Raw genomic sequence first — 23,661 nt, forward strand, 5'->3', positions numbered from 1 at the left:
TGCCCAGCGCACCACACTGATCCGAAAGCAGGAGCCAGGTGCTTCTCCTGGTCTCCCATGGGGTGCAGGACCCAAGCACTTGGGCCATCCTCCACTGCACTCCCGGGCCATAGCAGAGAGCTGGACGGGAAGAGCGGCAACCGGGACAGAATCCGGCACCCCAACCTGGACTAGAACCCGATGTGCCGGCGCCGCTAGGCGGAGGATTAGCCTATTGAGCCGTGGCGCCGGCCCCAGCATACTCTTGAACAGTCTTATATTCACAGTCTCTTATGTAGCTTCCAGTGTGTAGACAATAGTGAACGATGCCACAATAAAAATGCTATCGATCTATCAGTACAGAGTTTCCTAAAGGTAATTTCCTACAAGCAAAAGCGCGGAGTCAAGGGTTAAAAACCCTAACATTTATTTCTCACTTTGATTACAGAGCAGGAAACTATGATTAGCAGCTGAAGACAGGAACTCCTACTTCCTTCTTTCTGATTCACTATTGCATGATGCACTTTCAAATGAGCTGTGCTCAGCTGTGCCCCCCGAGGCTGCTGTGAACCATGTACTGACTGCAAGGAGTCCCAAGAAGGCACCTCCGCTGCTCTCAGGCCTGGGCTGACCAGGTCTTCATGCTGCTGTGGGCGATACTGCTGGTCCTGGGTGAGTGGACGGCTCCACCTGGGCACTGGGTGGGGCAGGGCAGCCCGCCCCCACCCTGTACCTGGCCCCTTCTTGGGGTCCAGCCCCTGCTGGGGAATCTTTCCCACACAAACAGAGTGGATTTTCAGGCTTTACTGTACCGCTCAGAGCTTCCTCTCTTGAGGCTAAAGAAAGTGGTCACAAGTGGGAAAAAACCTCACCCTTAATTGAGAATGAAACCATAGTGACCACAATCCAGGTTCCATTTATTTTTCTACAGCAAATACTTCATGAAGTCCAGTAAGTGTGTTAAGTTTGCTTATTTGTGTTGTCTTTTTCAGCGAAGAGACTTCTCTCCTCTTTGCAAAGGAGAGTAATTTACTTCTTGTATGGCAAAGCCAGATCCTGGCCTTGGGCATAAGAGAGCAGGGTTTCTAACATGAGATATGCCTCCTTCTGTGCACAAATGCAAGCCACAGTCCTGACAGGGAGATTAAGAGAATGGGAGGAGGAGGGGGCAGATACCGAGGGAGAGGCAGGCAAGGAAGATGACATTCCTATTGCGCCTGAGTGTGCACAAATTGGTTGATTTTTACCAAGGTTTACATATTAGGATTCAATGTTAATTTGTTCAGCAAATGTTGTTTAGTAATATCTGTGCACAATTCTGTGCCAGTTGCTGACGATGTTGGTAATACACGGGAGGCATGATCTCTGTGCTCCGCAAACTCATGGTATACAGCACAGGATATAGAGCCAATGTACACAAAACAGCTATGTAACAAGATCCCAGTTAAGTAATTGTTCAGGCAAAGGTACTAAAGCATGGTGCAGGCAGGTCATGAACTACAGACAGCATCCAACTTACAATGGCTTGACAGATCACTTTTCAACTTACAGTGGTGTTGAAGTGATACCTATTCAGTAGAAACTATCTTCCAAATGTTTAAGTTTGATCTTTTCCTGTGTGGTGCTCTGTCATGATGCTGGGTAGTGGTAGTGAACCGTGGCTCCCAGTCATTCACTCAGTCACCAGGGTGAAACAACCAAATACTCTATAGCACACTGTGTTGTCAGAAAGTTTTTGTTCTTGTGTTTGTGCATTCTATCCTGGCTTCAATATATTATACAAGATAGTCAACTCTGGCATCCCATATTGGAGCACCGATTCAAGTCCCAGCATCTCTACTTCCAATTCAGCTCTCTGCTAATCGGCCTGGGAAAGCAATGCATGTTGGCCCAAATACTTGAGTCCCTGCCATCCACGTGGGAAACCTGGATGCATGTATTACCAAAGCCTCTGGCTTTGGCCTGGCCCAGTCCCAGCTGTTGCAGCTAAATGGGGAGCAGATGCACGATTGTTCTGTCTCTTTCTTTCCCTCTCTTTCACCCTGCTTTTCAAATAAATAAAATAAATATTTTTTAAAAAAAAGCACTAGTGAAGGGCCCCACCCCAAGAGACCCTGATTATTTTATGTCTCATTTTTTGTTAATGTAAGAGAGGGGGCTGAAGTTGTGGCATAGCGGGCTAAGCCACCACCTGATGAGGCTGGCATCCCATTAGGGCACTGGTTTGAGACCTGGCCACTCCACTTCTGATCCAGCTCCCTGCTAAAGTGTCTGGGAATGTAGTGGATGATGGCCCAAGTGCTTGGAGCCCTGCATCCATGTGGGAGACCAGAAAGAAACCCCTGGCTCCTGGCTGCAGCCTGGTCCAGGCCCAGCTGTTGCAGCCATTTGATATTTGAGAAGTGAACCAGTGGACAAAATATTTCTCTCTCTCTCTCTCTAATTTTACCTTTCAAATAAATGAAAATAAATCTTAAAAATATATATATATAAGAACAGATTTCATAGATTTAATTATAAGAGAACCATATTTCTCTCCTTCTATTTCTCTCTCCCTCCCTCAAGCCCCCTCCTTCCTTTCTTTGTTTTCCTTTAATTTTTGCAAAAACATGATTTCAATTTACTTTATAGTCACAGGATTTACTGCATCACTAACCATAAAATCCAACAAGTAAAAAGTAGAAAGACCACTCTTTCACAGTAGTATAGACATGAGCTAAAACAACAATCAAAAGATGTCAGTTTCATTCTTATACATTTATTGTAGTATATATTAACTACCACACGATTTTTTATGAGAGACTTTGACGAGATGATTTTGCCCAGTTGTAAACTAATGTAAATTTTCTGAGCACATTCAAGCTAGCCTAGCCTAAAGTATAAGGTTCTGTAAGTTAGGTTTATTAAATGCCTTTTCAACAATACTTTCAACTTGAAGTGAGTTTATGAGGAGGTAACCACATTGTAAGTTGAGAAGTATCTTATATAACACACACAAACACTTTGTAAAACCCAAAGGATGAGTGGGAGCTAGGGGGGAGGGGTGGAACAGGGCATGATATAAGACGAAAAGACCCCACACTGGAAGGTGCATGAACTATTTTTCCAGAGATGGGAAGTGCATCCCAGTGAGGCAGCAACATAGAAGCACAAGATAGGGAAATAGCCAGTGTTGTATACTTTGGGGTCAAAAAGGATCTGGAATCAAAACCCCATCCTGTCACTTATTACCTATTTAAATAATTTGCTGATTTTTATAATTATGATATAGTACCTACCTCACAAGATTATTAAAATTTCATAAAACAGTGTACATAGTGCATACCACCTAGAAAACACTCAGAAAGATATTAGCTGATTTTAAAATAATACAAAAGTCATGGTGACCAAGATATTTAGGTAATGGGAAATAATCCGTTGTTCTCAGAAATAAAGAACCACCTAGGTTTAGATAACTCTTCCATCAGCCATACATGAACAGGGACAATGTGTTTCTCACTCATTTCTGGAGTTTCATAGCCTTGCCCTGGTCTGTGGTTGGCATTCTAAACATTTTTATTGAAGGAATCAGCCAAATCTGTCCCTCTTCTGGAATATCTCCTCAATGTATAATCCTGCCAATTTTACCTCTTCTCTCTCACTACCCATTTCTCAAACCTGTATCCTTCTCTCTTTACCGTTGCTAACCTAATTCTTTAGTTCATTAGTCAGGAAATTAATATTTAATATATACTTATGGGAAACTGACATTTGGCACAGTGGTTAAAATACTACTTGAGATTCTCATGTCCCTTATCAGAGTGCCTGGATTCAAGTCTCACCTTCACCTCCAGTTTCAGCCTCCTGCTGATGCACACCCTGGGAGGCAGCAAGTGACAGCTTAAGTACTTGAGACCCCGACAACCACATGGGAGAGCTCAATGGAGTTCCTGGATTCTGGCTTTGGCCGGGCCCAGCCCTGGCTGTTGCAGTCATTTCAGGAGTGAAGTAGCAGTTGGGAGAGCGCTCGCTCTCTCTCTCTCTCTCTCTCTCTCTTTCTCCCTGCTAAGTACCGATCTAAGTCCTTTGGGATATACAATGGACAGAAGAGAAAGCTTTGCTCTTACAGGGATTGCATTCTAGAGAGAAAACAATACACAAGCAGATAAGGTAAACAAGTTAAAAATTAATTTTAGATGAACACACTAAAGAAAACTATGTATCAACATTTCTTCTTATCCTGCCTTCTAACCCAGTCTCTCCCTTCACATTTTATCTCACTGAAGTCTGCCCACTGCCAGACTACTCCATCTAAGGTCCAGATTTCAACCTTGTCATGCTCTTGCTTGAAACCTTTCCAAGGTTCCCAACGGCTTTCATAATAAAATCAGCACTCCTTACTTGAGCCCTGCATTCCTTATTATTTTTTTTTTAAGATTTGTTTAAAAGACAGAGTTACAGAGAAGTAAAGACAGAGAGCAGTCTTCCATCCACTGATTCACTCCCCAACTGGCCGCAAGGGCTGGAGCTGAGCCAATCTGAAGCCAGGAGCCTCCTCCAGGTCTTCCACGTGAGTGCAGGGGCCCAAGGACTTGGGCCGTCCTCCGGTGCTTTCCCAGGCACATTAGCAGGGAGCTGGATCTGAAGTGGAGTATCTGGGACTCGAACCAGCATCCATATGGGATACTGGCACTGCAGGCTTTAACCCACTGCACCACAGCACCGGCCCCTGCATTCCTTATTAATATTATTTCCCCCACTGCCCCCATACCTTTTGGACACTCCACCACTCATTTTTTAAAAGATTTATTTATTTATTTGAAAGGTAGAATTACAGAGATGCAGAAGCAGAGAAAGAGAGAGAGAGAGGTCTTCCACCTGCTGGTCACTCCCCAAATGGCCAAAGAAGCAGAGCTGGGCCCAACTAAAGCCAGGAGTTTCTTCTGGGTCTCCCACATGGGTGCGGGACCCTAAGACCTGGGCCATTTTCTACTGCTTTCCCAAGCACATTAGCAGGGAACTGGATATAAAGCACAGCAGCTAGAACTCAGACCAGCACTCAGATATAGGAACACACTATACCACAACACCGGCCCTGCCCGTCAACTTCTTGCAAGCAGATATCATTTTTCATTCATTTTAGAAGTCAAAGTGTAATGCCTAAGTATATATGGATAGGAAATAACTATTAAATTATTTTAAATGAATTTTAATGAAATAAATAGTAAATGGATGGGGGGAAAGAGTGGCCATTACCTTGCTCCTTGTTCATGTCTGGTCTTTTTTTTCTTCCAGCTTCTATCCGTGGACAGTTTGGTGAGTTCTCCCTTTTTTTGCCTTCAATATCTCTGGAGAAGAGGGTTTCCTAATACATGGGCAACATTTGCCTTAGCTGCCTGGGAATCTCTAATGCCTCTTGTTTTCTTGCCAAGGCCAGCAGACATGTGAAAGTGTCTCTTGGCATTACCCCAGGGCCAGGATAACCTCATGATTTCCCTCTGATCTGCCCTAGGCAAGGTGGTGTGTGCACAAGCAGCTCGTGGCCTTTGCTAGGCCCTGCATTTACTGCAAATGGACCCCTCTTACCCCAGCAAGACATCTTCAACTCCATGGTAAATGTGTAGGACTCAGGATAGAGTCCATTCCAAACAGCGAGCCAGGCAAACTCCTATAAAAACACCCCACTGTGGAGATGCCAGCAGGAATATTACACCCTCTGTAGGTTCAGGAGTAAAATCCTCCAGGAAATGTGTGGGCCCAGAAGAACATCCAACATGTGTGCACAAAAGGGAGATTGATAAGGAATAAAAGCCATCTGTATCACACATTTTCTTAGTTCTAACTCATAATGCCATTATTTTGGGACAGAAAATGTTTTGGACCCACAAACAGCAGGAATTCTCTGAAACCCCTCCTCTCATTCTAAACCAGCTGCTCCAGCTGTGCCCATGTCTAGGTCATTTCTGGATTCCTGTGAGTGAGTTGTCCATCCCTTGCCCTGCCACAATTAGCTGTGATGAGATTTTTCTAGGTATTTGAATCCTCATCTGAAAAATTGAAGATGTCAGAGAAATTGATCTCTCAAGCTTCTCTCAGGACAAAATTCTTATGATAATGTAATTTAATCTTTCAGAGAAAGAGCAAAATTGTGATCTTAACAACACCTTTGAGAATTCTTAGGACATTATGAGCATGATAAAATGGGAGGCAAGGGTCATTTTCTGTAGGATCCACTTGTGCAATGGGAAAACCAACCATTGGCATTTGACAAAGGATCCTGCTGGTTTTGCCCTTTTGAAATCATTTTGTTCATTGCCATCCCCTGAGCAGTCATTCACTCTACCCTGGAGGAACCAAGTATTCCTGGATAACACACAGCCTTCCCAGGGGCCTTCTGAGGCCTTCTCCAGTCCGTCTTGCACTGATGCCTGCAGCCAGAACCACAGATCCTTCCACCTCATACTCAGTCTTTCTCTCCCCCACAGCAACTACGCCAAAACCTTTTGTTTCCCTCCATCCTCCATGGACAGTCAACTTTGAAGGGGAGACAGTGAATCTGACTTGCAATGGATTTCATCTCTATTCACCCAGGAAAACAGTATGGTACCATAAGCAATTTGGTGCTGAGATGTCAAGGGAGGTCCCAGGAAACACCTTCCTGGTCCATGAGTCTGGAGACTATAGATGCCAGGCGAAGGGCTCAGCTTCAAGTAACTCTGTACACCTGATCTTCTCTAAAGGTGAGCAAGACCTGAGAGGAGAGCTTCAGAAGCCATATCAATCCATTTTCCCTTTCTAGTTGTCAGACCACTTGTGAGTAAATAACTTTTATCCCACACTGTGGTTAGATTCTACAAAAATTAAGAAAACGCAAGATAATGGGTTAAAAACTCATTGAACCAGTGACCCCAAGTCATGTATCCAGAAGAGAATAATTGTCATGCGTAACAGCTAAGGGTTATGGATGAACCATACAAACACAATTTTACTCAATCTGGGACTCTTAAAAGTTTGATCTATGTCAAAAGCTATGCAGCTTTTTAATCAAGGAGATATGAAGCTATTGGATCAAAATCTAAAGGGTAAGACATGAGAATCTGTCTTTTTTCACAACCTGCTAGATAAGAGGAAACTTAAGAAGTTATCTATGCGAATTGTTCCTGGTTCTATGTATAGTTTTGAGTCATATTAGTTACTTGAAACAATAAGTAGCATGAAGATTTTTCACATTAAAGATCTAGAGAAATGATAGTTAGTTAAAGATAGATAAAAAGAGACAGAGAATGATTTCCCTTTTTGGTCCTAAAGCTGCTGTTCTGAAGTTGCAGCTGTGTTGTCCTGGATACAATGCTCTTTGATTTGTGAACAAGAAAGCAGCACAGCAGCAAGGAGTGAAAAATAGGCCTGTGCTCTTCAATCTAACAATTTCCCTCTAAGCAAACAATCATAGACATTACCCCCAAAACGGAGGACCCCTAAGGTTTAGGAATAGAGGACTCATGAAGGAAATGACATTAGTGTCATTGAAGGAAAATTTTGTGACCACTGAAAATCACATTCAATAATGACATAGGAAAGGGTTCATAGCATGGTAAGCCGAAGACAGATTATCAAATATGTAAATATTACTTTATTCCATAATAAGAAAATATACAAATTCTCACCTACAAGAATAGGTGAAAGAAATTTGGAAAAAAAATGCTAAAGGTGAGTGTTGAGGTGATGGGTGATTTTGCTTACATGTCTACCTTTCAACTTTTTTGAAAGTCCATGTGTTTATTTTACAATCAGCAAAAAAATAATAATGATGGTCCTTTCCCCAGGTCCCTTTTAATAATCCTCTCTTGGGGTCCATTTTCCTATGAAATCTAATGAGAATTATAATTAAAATGAAAGGGAAACAATGAAATGAACCAAATAACTCATCTTGTGTTTCCTATAGCTCTACTGATTCTGCAGGCTCCACTTGCTATTTTTGAAGGGGACTCCGTGATTCTGAGGTGCAAATCAAAGGCAGAATCAGCAATGACTACAAAGACCATTAGGAAGAATAATCGGCACCTGACACAGCTTGATAGACGTTCGGAGTTCCACATTTATCATGCAAGTCTGAAGGACAACGGTGACTATCAGTGTACCGAACATAAGCAAACTTGTGCTGTTTCCTCCAACACAATCAAAATCCAAGTTCTAGGTAAAGCCTTCATGTTAGTGGGAAATGGATCAGTCAAAAGGAGGGTCCCTGGGGTTGTTGAAGAAGAAAAGGGTGGATTGTTGAAGAGGAAAAGGGTGATTGGAATACCACTGAATGTCAGGGCCCATTCTCAAAATGGACAGAGCAAGCACACCAGTGCTTGTCAGTGAGGAGTGTTAGGAATCAAAAATGGCATCCGTTTTGCTTGCTTCCACAATTTCTGCTTGCATGTGTTGAGAGTGAATTGTGTTTTCCTCCAGAGCAGTTCCAAGCCTCACTGCTCTGAGGCTGTTGTGATCCCTCTCTCTAGAGTTGTTTCCACGTCCTGTGCTGGCAGCCAGCTCCTCCCAGCCCATAGATGGGAGCCCAGTGACCCTCACCTGTAAGACCCAGCTCCCTCCACAGAAGTCACATGTCCAGCTCCAGTTCCGTTTCTTCAGAGACAACCAGATCCCGGTAACGGACTGGCGTGACTCTCCAGAGCTCCAGATTCCTGCCCTGTGGATTGAAGATTCGGGGTCCTACTGGTGCAAGGCAAGCACAATGAGTTTCCACGTTTGGAAAGAGAGCATGAGATCCCGAATTCAAGTGCAAAGTGAGTATCTGTGGGTTCTAAGATTTTCCCAGGCATGGAGCTGAGAGATGGACAGAGCTGCACATCAGTTTGGGCCACTGGTCCATGTAGAAAGTGGTTCTCATGTGTGTAGGAAAGGGAACTGTATGAAAGACGAGACCCCAACTCTTAAAGACCCTTAAGAAGAGCTTGGAACCAGTAAAGTCCAAGAAAAGAGACAGAGGTTTGTTTTGCCTTCCAATGCCATTAGATACAACTCTTGGTTTTCTCTCTGAAGGCTCTCTTCCCTGACACCATAATTTTTTTTTTTTTCTGCTGAGCATGCAGGTATAAGCTGTAGGCATGGCAGAGGCCTCTGGCTGGTTTGAACAGACCTTGCTCAGCCTTAAGGACAGACTCACAGAATGCTAGAAGCTTGATGCAGAGAGCTAAAGAACAAGAAAACCAAAAGACAGAAGCTTGGAGCACAAACCATTCCAACCCAATGCCACCAGGGGTGATCTTGTATCCACTGTCAGTTTTTCCTACATTTCTAAACTTGTGTAGGTTCTCAAGTGTAACTGCTAACTAATAGCCAAATGCTTCCCCAGATTAAATTTGGTCTGTTACATAGGAAATATGGTTGAGCACTGGGAAAGGACACATAGCCTGGGACACACACTTTACTAAGTAAAGAGAGAGTGAAAAGTGATAGCCTTTCCCTTAAAGTTACCCTAATTCTTAGGCAGAAGGCAAGCAAACAGAACTATTCTGACTTTTTTTTCTTAACTGTCTAAATGTTACTGATTTTCTCCACAGATGCAAGTAACAGGTATTTCTTGGGGCACTGTTTCAAGTAAGGACAATTCAGAGAAGATGGAGAGGGTATTACCCATCAATTACAACATAAGCTTCTCCCCTGACAAAATTAATGGAACCCCAACTCCCAACCATTCTCCCCCCTCTTAGTCATCTTCTATTGGTCTTTAAGACCTCAGGATAACTCGAAAAGGCACCGCCTTAAGCCAACATCATTGTGTAAAACCACACCCATCTGAGATGTGGGACATTTATATCACAGATTTTCCTGCTCAGGAGGACTGTCCTGGCTCCACATCCTTTGACCAACTAACTGACACACAGAGGGGTTGAGAAGTACTCTCTCAAAAACAAGTATACTGCATGTGTCAATGGTTCATTGTCAAGTTAGCTTGTGGTCACTAAAGCCACTGGACAATCACCTTTGATGCAAAGTCTCCCTGACCCCTTAGCACCCTCACCATTTTCCCCAACATCTGGGCACTAGATATCATCTCTGGTCTGCTCTTTGGGATGTGCAAGTAAATATGAGAGGAGGTAGGCAGAGTTACCTCTGTTTCTTGTCCCAACTCTCCACACGACCACTGGAAGCAGAGGTTCTCTCTAAGCAGGGTGGGAGCATGCTCTCTCCCCACTTCCTCCCTCTTCCCAAGCCTAACTCCACTACTGGCCAACTTCCCATGTAAGATCAGCAAATTTAGCTCTTTCTTTCCTGTAACTTTCCACCCAACAGCACTCCACTTCCAGGACTCTGATATGTCATTTTTATTCATTTAGGAGCTGCTGCCAACATTCAAATACGCACTGTCCCAACCGCAGAGTCAGTGTTTGAAGGGCAGGAGTTGGTGCTCATCTGCTTGGTAGAGGGGGTCCCAGGGCCCATCACAGTGTCCTGGTATAAGCTACCCAACAAGAGATTTAAGAGTACAAAAATTCAAGATTCCCAAGAAGCAGAATTCAAGATCCATGTGGTGACAAACAGCGATGCTGGAGCGTACTCCTGTATAGCCAGAAACAGTCGTCGCTCCTATACCAGCATTCCCATGACCATCAATGTAAGAGGTGCGTCCTGCCAGCTGTCACCTGAGGAATGGGCTCTCAAAATGCATATAGGGACCCTCACTGAAGACCACACCTGGCAGAGGTTTAGACGGTTATCCATAACTCAAAGCTCTAAATAACCTACCAGTAGGTTAGTCTGAGATTTAAACAGAAGGAGTTGGGGATATAAAAGGCTGTAGACAATGGGAGCTTTTGGAAACTCTTAGAAATAGACATTAAAGAAATGTCCAGTGGTTTAGCATACAACTTCTTCTCAGTTTAAATGAATGACCCTTGAAAATAAAGCCAGAACAAATAGGGTGCTAGCCTCAAGACTACAAGTCTCCTTGATTTAAGAATGTGCAGGGACCCTCCCTGGACAGTCTGTGGTCTCTTTCCAGCCCCCAGGACATTTCCTTTCATCATTCTCAAGCCTCCTGGGGACTAGGATGCTGTGGAAAATGCACTAGAGATACACTCAATCGAGGGAGGCTCACTCCCTGTCCTCTCTCCATTTTATCATGAGGCTGAAATCCTGAGGACAGAGGAGGATCATCCCTCCATCTCTCTGTACCCACAGTACTCTGGGAAGGACTCTTGTGCCTACACAATGGCCTGGGGCCCCAACCAGCAAGGAGAGGCCACTCTCCGTCAGAAGTGAGCTAATGAAGTGAGCTAACCTGGCCACTAGAATCAGTCAGGGACAGGTTGTGTGTTCCCCACAAGCTAGGAACTCCATCCACAGCAGTTCTCCTAGGGCCTCTTCTTGACTTGGTCTTCTCACCTGTAAATAGAGGTCAGTCTGGATGCACATTGGGTGGAAGTACAGCAGAGGACCTGGAAGACTCCAGATGGGAAAGGGGGGTCAAGGGCAGAGCCCTGAGGCCAACTGAACTGAAGGGACTGAGGAGATGCAGAATGACGTGCACAGGAGGGGCAGCTCTTCTGTGGTCCCAGGGCAGTGGGAAGGATGCAAGCAGGGGAGTAGTACAGGTGGAAGCAGGAAAAGGGACTTCTTCCCCGAAGACATCACCTCTTACAACAAGGGGAGCCGGGAGAGCAGGAGCTGGAAGTCTGATGGGAAAGGAAGAGTGGAAAGTCCAGCACAGAGACCGGGACAGAGCCAGTGTGAGAAGCTGGGAGGTTGCCGGGCTGCTCTGAGGCTGGTAGAGGCTGCAGACCGCGCTTTTGCTCTGGCCACAGACTGCAGTCGACAGTAAGTGGCAGAAGTGAATGCTGACTAATTTTCTCTCCCTCAGTCCCTGTGTCTCAGCCTGTCCTGACCCTCAGCACTGTGAAGTCCCGGATTGTTGAGGGAGACACAGTGACCTTTCACTGTGAAGCCCATAGAGGTTCTTTGCCGATCCTGTACCAGATTTTTCGTGAAAATGTATTTCTGAAGAAGATAGAAGCCACTTCATGGAGAAGGTCTGTCAGCTTCTCTTTGACCGCAGAGCATTCTGGGAACTACTACTGCATAGCTAACAATGGCTTGAAGAACAAGAGCAGCCAGGCAGTGAACCTCTCCATCACGGGTAAGCCCTGGGTACCTGCTGCTCACCCATCCCTGGCCCTGGTCTCTCTCTTACCAACTCCATCAGAAATATGCTCTCCTTCCAGACTCCTCTGCTTCTGGCCCCAGCCAAGCCAGGGTCCTCCTCACTCTCCAGCTCACAGAAGCACCTCTCTGCCTTTTTTTTTTTTTTTTTTTTTTTGACAGGCAGAGTGGACAGTGAGAGACAGAGAGAAAGGTCTTCCTTTGCCGTTGGTTCACCATCCAATGGCCGGCGCACCGCGCTGATCCGATGGCAGGAGCCAGGTACTTATCCTGGCCTCCCATGGGGTGCAGGGCCCAAGTACTTGGGCCATCCTCCACTGCACTCCCTGGCCACAGCAGAGAGCTGGCCTGGAAGAGGGGCAACCGGGACAGAATCCGGCGCCCCGACCGGGACTAGAACCCGGTGTGCCGGCGCCGCAAGGTGGAGGATTAGCCTAGTGAGCCGCGGCGCCGGCCACCTCTCTGCCTCTGTAAGCCTTGCTCCTTGTGCAGCCCAGGGTCGTCCCACCCAGGCTATCTGCACAGCAGCTTTCTCCCTCCTGGCCTCTAACTCCTGAGGAGTCAAATGTCTTTCTCTTTCTCTCCAGACACATGATTTTTATTCATTAAATTGTTTTCAGTAGCGACACAAAATCAGTTCCCTGGGACACAAAGGTGCCTCTTATCGCTTTCATATCTGACATTGATCATTGGCAGCAACGGGCAGCCAGCCCATACCTAAGGTCCTCCTCTTGCTCAGGTTCTGTAAGAGCTGATTGGGCAGTGATGGGAGGGGGCCCCAGACAGGGGATGCACTGGAAGCAGATCAGAAGACAGATTCACCTCTGCTTGCTTGGCTTAATACCTTCACAGCTATTAAGGTAGTTGTCAGATAGCTGTTAAGGCAGTTTCTGCTATGCCCTGGATCTCAGTTTTGCACCATCCTTGTGTGGCCAAATTTCAGGCCCGATTTCAGGAAGACAGTGTAATTTGGGCCTGTACTCCAGCAGAATCCAGTCTTGGCTAAGCCTGGAATCTGAGTTTCCTCTCCCATAATACAATGGAGCCAGGCTGCAGATAAGCCAGAATCCACTCTGTTCCACAACGTTAAGTACAGGATTATAAAGGAAAGGATCAGGGAACCTTGGAGGGAGACATCGGATGGAGGAAACAGACAGCATGCTCTGGACATCCCAAGGTCCAAGGAAGTCAGAGACAGTGACAGTGCTATCAAATGCACCCAGGGATGTACAAAGTTCTGTATAACAGCTGATCTGTTCACCTGGCACATAATGCTTGTATATACTCTGTATACCAGATTGTCCAAGAACATAGCAGACTAAACTAACATGGCCCTGTCTGTGAGGATCTAGAGGCAGATACAGATGAGTGATAGAGAAAACACCAACCCAAGCAATAAAAGCCCCTGGTGGATGCAGGAGCAAATGGGAAGACATCTCAATCTGAGTTGGGAGATGGGGGGAGATCTCTCAGGAGAGCTCACGAGTGACTTGAGACTGAGGATGAGTAAGAGCATCTGAGAAGAACAGGGATGTGTTGGGAGAAGGAAGTTGGAAAGTTCAAGCAACTGCAAGAAGGTCAGTTCCTACTGACAGTAGCATTGACTGAAGGGCTAGGAGATGCAAGGTGAGGAAGGGAGGCAGGGTCAGGGCAGCCTTAGAAGATATGGTGAGGCCAGGGCTGCGGCTCACTAGGCTAATCCTCCACCTGCGGCACCGGCAACCTGGGTTCTAATCCCGGTTGGGGCACCAGTTCTGTCCCGGTTGCTCCTCTTCCAGTCCAGCTCTCTGCTGTGGCCCAGGAAGGCAGTGGAGGATGGCCAAGTGCTTGGGCCCTGCACCCGCATGACCAGGAGGAAGTACCTGGTTCCTGGCTTCAGATTGGCCCAGTGCCGGCTGCAAGGTGCCAGCCGTAGCAGCCACTTGGGGGGTGAACCAACGGAAAAGGAAGACCTTTCTCTCTGTCTCTCTCTCTCACTGTCTAACTCTGCCTGTCAAAAAAAAAAAAAAAAAAAGAAGAAGAAGAAGAAGACATGGTGAAGCACTAGGCTTCATTTAAATGGTGATCTGTGGTCCGTAAAGTGTCTGCATGCCAAGGATGATCATTATAGCCGTAGGGTTAAGACGGAATCATAAGACAGCTAACTTGGGGAGCAGCCAGATGTTGAAGGGAGGGCCCATGAAGAGAATATCTAGTCAGACAGAACCCCCAAGCTGGTCCCAGATGAGGAGAAAGGACCCTGAGAAGTACTGTGACTGACAGCAGAGGCACTAAGGGAGTGTGAACCACTGAAACCAAGGGAAGAAAGTACATTGAGCAAACTTAGGGGCCGGCACTGTGGTGCAACGTGTTAACTGCCACCTGCAGTGCCAACAGCATCACAAATGGGTGCTGGTTGGAGTCCCAACTGCTCCACTTTTGATCCAGCTCCCTGCTAGTGTGGCTGGGAAAGCAGCAGAAAATGACCCAAGTGCTTGGGCTTCTGCATCCACGTGGGAGACCTGGATGGAGTTCCAAGCTTCTGGCTTCTACCTGGTCCAACTTTGGCTATTGAAGCCGTTTGGGGAGTGAACCAGTGGATACAAGATTGAAATCTCTCTCTCTCTCCCCCTCTCCCCCTCGCTCTTTCTCTCTTTTTAAAATAAATAAGTAAAACTTTTTTTAAAAATGTAGAGTAATTCAGTTATGACAGAGCTGAGGGAAGATGGTTGATCAGAAATGAGTCACATGCACTGAATTTAAGCCACAGAGAGCTCTTTAGCAGAAGAGCACAGGCTAGACCCAGAATAGGCTTTGAGCATTGCCCCACCACTGACTAGTGTCATGACTCCGTCTCCTTGGACTCCAATTTCCTCACCTGTAAAATAGGGACAAAAATAGTACCCACCTCATGGAATTGTTTTGATCATTAAATTAGTGTCTGCATACATATAGTTATAAACTATGTATAACAAATATACCTACACACCAGGCACACAGATAAAAAGCACTATACTGTTTATAAGTATCATCATTATCATATTCATAAATATGAAAAATCAACTTTAGTAGACTGATTGGGATAAAAACCGGGTTGCAACAGGCAAAAACTAGTGTGTGGTAAAGAAGTAAAGGCAGTAATTGTAAACCACTTCTTCCATAAAGGTGTCCACAGAAAAGAGGAGAAAGAGACTGTGGGGGATATTAAATGCCAAGAAGATTGCTTTTGTGTTATTTTATTGTTTTCTAATATAGAGAACATTAATAGCCAAGGTTTATTATTTCAAAATATCTTATGTAATCCTTTTCATTCTGCCTTTTAAAAAAAACCACCTCATGCTTCTACCTCCGTGAATATGCTCCAAGGGTACTATGGTTTGTGTATTCCCCATTGTGATGCCATTCTGTTCCCAAATAAATTTCATCTTTACATAATCTCTCTCTGCTATTTCACTTCACACAAGCAACAGCTCTTCCTTGGTCACAATGCAGAGGAAAGAAGTAAGGAGCTGTTGGGGGTGAGGGTCTATGTCCGATAGGAGGGAGATAAGGGGCTTCTCTACCAGTGATGGAGAGGCTCACTGGCTTACTGTTCTTGATGCCAAAGCCATTGTTAGCCGTGCAGTAGTAGTTGCCGGAATGTTCTGTTATCATCTCTGCAAAAGGGAAGCAACTCACCTAAGAGTGAAGCCAGTGAGCCTCTCCATCACTGGTAAGCCCTAGGTTTCTGCTAATACCCATTCCCAATCTACATCCCCCGTCATCAACCCCTTCAGAAGACCTTATGTACCTTCTATTTTCCAATCAACTCAACCTGATCCCACTCTTGTCTTTCCTCTCAGTGAACTATCTGTGGGCCTCAGTCCTCATCCAACTTTTTTTAAAGATTTATTTACTTATTTGAAATTCAGAGTTACAAAAAGAGAGGAGAGGCAGAGAAAGAGAGAGAGAGAGGTCTTCCATCCGATGGTTCACTCCCCAACTGGCCCCGATGGCCAGAGCTGCGCTGATCTGAAGCCAGGAGCCAGGAGCTTCTTCTGGGTCTCCCACGCGGGTGCAGGGGCCCAAGCACTTGGGCCATCTTCTACTGCTATCCCAGGCCACAGCAGAGAGCTGGATTGGAAGTGGAGCAGCTGAGATTAGAACCGGCACCCATATGGAATGCTGGCATTTCAGGCCAGGGCGTTAACCCGCTGCACCAAAGCGCCAACCCTCTCATCCAGTCTTGACCCAGCCAGACTGCTAAAAAAGTTCAGTAGACTCCCCTTCTTAACCAAATTAATTTGTTGTCTCAGATTGTCTTCTCATGCCCTGCATGTTCAGTCTCAAGTCAAGTTTGTGACATGGTGCAAAGAAGCATCGTGCATTTACCATAACAGCTACATATTAACTTAACTACAAAAACAGTCATGCGGACAAATATTGATCAAGACCTTAATTTCATGAAAGGGTCCCCAAGCAGCATGAATGTTCACAGATTTGGAGAGGGATGAATATATACAGAAAGGAGGTAATGTCTGTGGGTTTTGTGATCCCTCATCTTCTAACACATTAAAATAAATATAATTTATTGCATCACTTTTAAAAAATTTTGTTTAAATTAGACATGCATTCTGCAAAGTGTACAAATCATAAGTCATGGTTACCCACATGACCACCAAAATGTGTCATTTTAGGAGCAAAATTACTTGCAATTACACTTATATCTTTGTTTAGGAGAGTGTTTTCTCAGAGAAGCAGAATGGTGTGATAAAAAAAAAAATTTGAGTCTGGTACATTAGACTGTTTTATATCACAAGAGAGACTCCAAGATCCCCTGGTGGATGAAGGTCAATTGTAAGACAGCCCAAGGCATAGAAAACACAAGAAAGGCAGCATAGACAATTCAAGGAAGAACTGAGAGATCCCACAGAAGATAATGTATTTTTCAAAATATCTTCCACTGACACCTAATGAGCTAGGAGTTTCCATTACTTTCTACTACCTGGCCCACCAACTATTTTCATTCTCAGTTCTCCTGCCTGCATTGCCCTTGGTCTTAAGTGCTCTCTACTCTTGTTTCCTCTGCCCTGTGACTTCTGTTTTCCAAAACCTTCTACTAACATGAAAATCTACCACCTTGGTCCTCTGGTTATTGACTGTTCTCCATATTTCAGTGCCTGCCCTAACTGAAAAGCCATGTGGGCCACTGCCAAAGTCAAGGTTCTAACTGGCCTGACTAGTTGAACAACCTAGCCTATGAGCCCCTCCTGGGCCACTGGGAACCTTATTCATGGACTGTTCTTTTTTTTTAACATAGACTTATTAATTGATCAATTGATTTATAAAAGCAGAGAGAATCGTCCATCAACTGGTTCACTCCCAAATGGCTACAACAGTCAGGCTGAAACCAGAAGGCTAGAACCCCATCTGGGTCTCCCACATGGGTGGCAGGGGTTCAAGCCCTTGGACCATATGCTGCTTCCTTCCCATGTGAATTAACAGGGCGCTGGATTGAAAGTGGAGTAGCTTGTACTCAAACTCACACTTGGATTTGAGATGCCAGTGTCACAGGTGACAGTTTAACCTCCTGCACCATGATGGCCACACATGGACTGTTCTTAAACCAGCTACCCCTCTCCCGTTCAACAAATTATAACCAAGACAGCAGGTTCATGTGGACAACATGGTATATAATGAACTATAGTTATGAAAATAACTTTTAAGAGAACTATATGCATAACAGGGACCATAAAAATTTCCTAGAGATTGTGATCAAAAATATCTTGCTTGGGTTGTTCATATAACCTTGTGTCAGAAGACCTGAATTCCATCTCTGGCTGTGAAAATAGATGTTTCGTGCTTTGAACAAAACATTTAAGTTTGTCTCAGTATCATAATTTTATATTAAATGTTAGGTAGAACAATAATCAGGATCCATTCCACTCCAGAATACTGTTACTGAGATGAAACAGGAAGAAAAGACCAGGAATTCTTGAAGTCCTGGAGGAGGAAGAAGAGAGAAAGGGTCTGAGAAGCACTTGTCAAAGTCCCAGACAATGTCCTTCTGTTCCATCCACATTGCTGCAAATAACAGGGTTACATTCATCTTTATGAATGAATAACATCCTATTGTGTTTATATAAGACATTTTCTTTACCTGTTTATCAATCAATGGACACAGGTTGATCCTTGGCTATCACGGATAGTGCTGCAATCATCATGTGAGTACAGATATTTCTTTGGCATGCTGAGTTCAATTACTTTGAGTATGCATCCAGTTGAGGGATAGATGAATCATGCAACAGATGCCTTTCTAGTTTTTGAGAAAACTTCACACAATTTTCCATAATGTCTTTACTAATTTACGTTGTCACCAATCATGTAGGAGAGTTCCCCTTTTTCTGAATCTTCACCAACCACCAGTTTTTCTTAGTTTTTGTCTTTTTGATAATAGCCATTCTAACTTGGGTAAGGTGATATCTCATTGTGATTTTGACTTGTATCTCTCTGAAGATTAATGATGTTGCACATTTTTTCATATAACTTGTTGGCCATTTAACTAGAGGAATTCCATTCAGGTCATATGCCTATTTTTAAAGTAGGTTATTTATTCACTTTTGAGTTGTTTGAGTCCCTTATATAATCTGGAAATTAATTCTTTCATGGTTGAAGAATTTGCAACTATGTATTTTCTCCCATTATGCTGGTTTTCTCTTCACACTGTTTCCTTTGCTGTGCAGAAACTTTTCAGTGCAATATAATTCCATTTGTCAATTTTTGCTTTTGTTGTGTATGCTTTTGGATTCCTATCTAAAAATTATTTGCCAGGAACAATGTCCTGACATGCTTTCCCTCTGTTTTCTTCTAGTAGTTTCGTAACGTTTAAGTCTTCAATCCACTTTGAGTTGATTTTGTGTCCTCCGATTTCTTTCAGCACTATTTTTCAGTCTTCATTGTAAGGTTCCTTCATTTCCTTGATTAGATTTATTCCTAGGTAATTTTGGGGAGCTATTATGAACAAGATTTCTTTCTTGATTTCTTTCTCAGCGGTTTAAAAACTGGTATGTAAAAAAGCAATAAAATTTTGTAAGTTCACTTGTCTTCTTGCAACCTTAATGAATTTTTTTTTGTCAATTCTAACAGTTTTGGGGTGGATTTTTTAGTCTAGGTTTGTCAGTTTTATTTATCTCATTAAAACATCAGCTATTCTTTTCATTGATCTTTACCAGTTAGCTTTTTTATCTCTATTTTGTTTATTTGTGCCACCAATCTTTGTTTTTTTTAATTCCTTCTACTACTTTTGATTTGTTCTTGCTTTCTTAAGTTGAATCAGTATGCTGCTTGCTTGAAATCTTTTCTTTTTGTGTAGGTATGCACTTACCGCTATAACATCTCCCTTTGTACTGTTGTTGCTGTGTCCCATAGATTTTAGTAAATCATGTCTTCATTTTCTTTTGTTTAGAGAAATTTTTAAAATTTTCCTTTTGACTTCTTCATTGACTCATCGGTTGTAATTCAAGAGAAAGTTATTGAAATTTCATGTGGTTTCATGTGATCTCTAAAGATTCTCCTTACTGATTTCTACTTTATTGTGACAAAAGATTTATGCTGTGATTAATTTTTTGTTTAACTGACCCATAAAATTTTCCAGGTCTATAGGGAATCTTGTGATGTTTTGATGCATGTATATGTTCTATAATGTGCAAATCATGGTAAATGTGGCTATCTCTTCAAACATTTATCATTTATTTATGCTGAAAGCATTCAAAATTGTGTCATTTTTTAGAAAAAAATACAGCATCTGAATTTTGTGTTTCATTGGTAATCAGTTATCCATGCCTCTGTCTCAATCTGAGGCAAGAGTCTCAGATGGCTTTTAGCTACCTTCAGACCACGCATTCGCAAAGCACTTCTGGCTGTTTTACAAGTTAATAAATTAGTGTGCAAGCCTCTCTCTCTTACTTGACTATGAGTCTATCCCAAACAGGACTGATTTTTTAAAAAATTATTTTTGTTTTTAACTGATCTAAGAATTGTACTAATTTGTGGAATACTGTGTACTATTTCAATACATGTACACATGTGTAATGTACAATCATGGGAAACATATCTATCTCCTCAAAAATTAATATTTGTTTATGGTAAAAAATATTCAAAATCCTGTCTTTTTATAAAGATTTATTTATTTGAGAGGTAGAGCTACAGACAGAGAGAGGGAATGACAGAAAGATCTTCCATCTGCTGGTTCACTTCCTAAATGGCCAATCCAAAGCCAGGAGCCAGGAGCTTCTTCTGGGTCTCCCACACAGGTACAGGGGCCCTAGCTCTTAGGCCATCTTCCATTGCTTTCCCAGGCCATAAGCAGAGAGCTGGATTGGAAAAGGAGCAGCTGGGACACGAACCAGTACCATGTGGGATGCTAGCACCACAGACAGAGGCTTAACCTACTATTTATTAGAGAACTATTCATATTTTATTATTATCTCTATTCACCCTTCTATGCAATAGGCAAATTTTGTCTTGTAGCTCTTTCTTAGAGAAATAAATAGTACATTATAATTGCCTATAGTCAATCCTCTGTGCAACAGAATTTCTTACTTCTGTCTAATAATAACTTAAAATATGTTAATCAACTTTATCTCATCCTCCCCATCCCTTACTTTTCCCAGCTTCTGATAGCCACCATTATACTCGACTTCTATGAATTCAATTTTTTTAATTCAAAATGTGGGTGAGATAATGCAATACTTATTCTGTACTTGACATACTTTTTTTAACATGACATCCATGTTATTGTAAATGACAAAATTTCATCTTTTTATGGTTGAATCGTATTCCATTATATACACGTACCACATTTTCTTTATCAATTGATCGAAACTTGGTTGTTTACATTTATTAGTGATTATGAATAGTGCTACAACAAACATGGGAGTGCAGATGTCTCTGACTGAATTAACTCCCCTTGGATAAACACGCAGTAGTGGGATAAATGGATCATATTGTAGCTTTATGTCTAGTTTTTGAGGAAACTGCCTTGTGCTTTCCACAGTGACTGCTCTAATTTACATCACAGTGAAAGTATACAAGAGTTTCCCTGTCTCTACATCCTTGCCAGAACTTCTCGTCTGTATTTTCAATGATGGCTAATCTGAGTAGAATGAGTGATATGTCACTGTGGCTTTCATTTGCATATCCCTGGTGATGAGTGATGTTGAGCATTTTTTCATGTAGCTACTGGCCATTTGTATGTCTGCCTTTGAAAAACTCTTTAGATCTACTGCCCATGATTGACTGTATTATTGGGAGGGGAGTATTGTTTTGGTTTTGCTATTGAGTTGTTTGAGATCCTTATATTTTCTGATTGTTAACCTCCTTTCATAAATGTAAGTTTCAAATACTTTCTTCCATGCTGTAGGTTATCTCTTTACTCTGTTGATTGCTTTCTTTGCTGTGCAGAAGCTTATTCATTTAGTGAAATTTCACTTATTTGTCTTTACTTCTGTTTCCTGTGCTTTGGGGATCCAATCCAAAAAATCCCTGCCCACTCCAAAGCCATGAAGCATTTCCACTACATTTTGTTATAGTTGTTTAAAAATTTCAGGTATTAAATTTAGATCCTTTAATTTTCAATTGATTTTCATACATGGTGAGATAAGGATCTGGTTTCATTCTGCATGTGGATATCTAATTTCCCGCCATTGTTTATTGAAAAGAGTTTTCTTTATAAGATGCAGGTTCACAGCATCTTTGTCAAAAATCAATTGGCTGTAGATGTGTGGGTTTACTTCTAGAGTCTTTTTCGGTTCCATTGGTCCAAGTAATTTATGCCAAAATTGTGCTACTTCAGCTACTTTGCAGTATATTTGCAATATATTTTAAGTCAGGTAATATTAGTGTCTCCTACTTCTATCTTTTTGCTTAAAATTGTTTTGGCTACTTTGGTTGTTTTGTGGTTCTATATAAATTTTATTAGTTTTTTTCTAGTTCTTTGAAAAATGTCCTTAGTATTTTTTTAAAGATTTATTTATTTGAAAGAGTCACAGAGAGAGAGAAAGGAGGCGGAAGGAGGGGGAGAGAAAGTCTTTCAATCTGCTGGTTCACTCTCAAGTTGGTCGCAATGATCAGACCTGCACCGATCCAAAGCCAGGAGCTTCCTCTGGGTCTCCCACATGGGTGCAGGGGCCCAAGAACTTGAGCCATCTTCTACTGCTCTCCTAGGCCATAGCAGAGAGCTGGATCGGAAGTGGAGCAGCCGGGTCTTGAACCAGCACTCATATGGGATGCCGGCGCTTCAGGCCAGGGTATTAACCCACTGTGCCACAGCGCCAGCCTCAACACTACTGATTTTTGATCTATGACTTTGTATCCTGCAACTTTGCTGGCCCCGTTCAGTCCTGGCTGTTGTGGGCATTTGGGGAGTGACAATATCTCTCTCTGTATCTCTCTTTCTCTCTCCTCTACCCAGAATTTTCTGCCTTTCAAATAAACATGAAACTAAATATACATGCCAAATTTGTCCCTCATTTACAAAAAAAAAATAGCTGTTTTAAAAAACTTCAGAACACAGAGAAATAATTTAATATTCTAATAGAGAGACTTGCAGAGATAGAAGTAATTAAGAAATAAGTCCTTCAATTTAAAAGTCCAGTGAGCAAAATAAAAAACAGTTGGTGTGTTGACCTGGAAAAGTCTCTAAACAGAGGAAGTCCATCCCTACAAGCCTCTTTCTAGGCTCAGACACCCAGTCCTGTAACCACAAATGTCACAATGCTAGACCACACCTAAAACCTATAGCCCACTGAGACCAGGCAGCATGGGGAAAGGACCAAAGTCCACACCACTATGGTCTGTCCACTGCTGAGATGGACTCACAGTCCACAGCCCCTGCCACCAGCTGCAGATGGTGCTGGTTGGGATATAATGTAAATCTGATGAACCAGGCCTATGGGACTCCACTGGGCACTGGGGAAGGTATGCAGGCTGCATTGGCAGGCACTGGCCTGGGGACAGGGGCTGTTAGTATACACATAATGTTAGTTCGACCAGATGGACCGTGTTCCAGGGCATCATCCTGTGATTCCTTGCTGTCTCCCTAAGGCTGAAGGAGGAATGAAAAAAGCAACCTCTTTACCTCCCATGCTAGTCCTAAGCTGGGTCGCATTTGAGCCTCAGAGTTACAGGCCCTACAGAGTCTCAGGTGGTGAAACATGCTGAAATCCATCCCACCAAGGTACAAGTCTCTGCCTGATGCCAGGACAAGACTGGAGGCACTGTCTGCAGGCACTGGCTAGGAATGGCAACTGTCAGGATCTTATCAGTACTAAGTTTTTCAAACCCAAGACACAGAGCTGTTGCTCCCTGCCATCTGCCTAAGGTTGAGAGAGGGGTGATAAAGGCAGACCCCTTAGCAACAACACTAAACTGGGTCCCAATGGTCTCACTGTCACCAGGCCCTGTACAAAGGGTGCCTGTCCACATGAGGCTATCAGTAATGCTCACTGAAATGAGCCTGTTCTACTGGGACACAGGGGTCTGCGTACTGCCAGGCAACTCCAAAGTCTCCATCTGCAAGCT

General features: G+C 43.3%; 1 protein-coding gene across 3 annotated transcripts in view; it reads left to right on the plus strand.

Annotated features, from left to right (window-relative positions):
• The first annotated feature begins 471 nt into the window (after window positions 1-471).
• The window catches only part of FCRL5 (Fc receptor like 5), a 50,616-nt gene continuing 27,426 nt past the window's right edge, over window positions 472-23,661 (plus strand). For 2 of the 3 annotated variants that reach the window (XM_089299775.1, XM_008264266.5), the window contains exons 1-7: window positions 472-651; window positions 5,254-5,274; window positions 6,444-6,698; window positions 7,901-8,152; window positions 8,463-8,747; window positions 10,302-10,586; window positions 11,825-12,100. In XM_089299775.1, coding sequence (XP_089155901.1) covers window positions 621-651; window positions 5,254-5,274; window positions 6,444-6,698; window positions 7,901-8,152; window positions 8,463-8,747; window positions 10,302-10,586; window positions 11,825-12,100 — 1,405 coding nt within the window. In that variant the 5' untranslated portion in view covers window positions 472-620. Of the gene's footprint in view, window positions 652-5,253; window positions 5,275-6,443; window positions 6,699-7,900; window positions 8,153-8,462; window positions 8,748-10,301; window positions 10,587-11,824; window positions 12,101-23,661 lie in introns of those variants that run through there. The other variant, XM_089299776.1, reaches the window with a different exon arrangement.

This window comes from Oryctolagus cuniculus, chromosome 7 (genome assembly GCF_051225735.1).
Source record: "Oryctolagus cuniculus isolate XC-2025 breed Fujian yellow rabbit chromosome 7, ASM5122573v1, whole genome shotgun sequence".
In the NCBI taxonomy this organism is placed as follows: Eukaryota; Metazoa; Chordata; class Mammalia; order Lagomorpha; family Leporidae; genus Oryctolagus; species Oryctolagus cuniculus.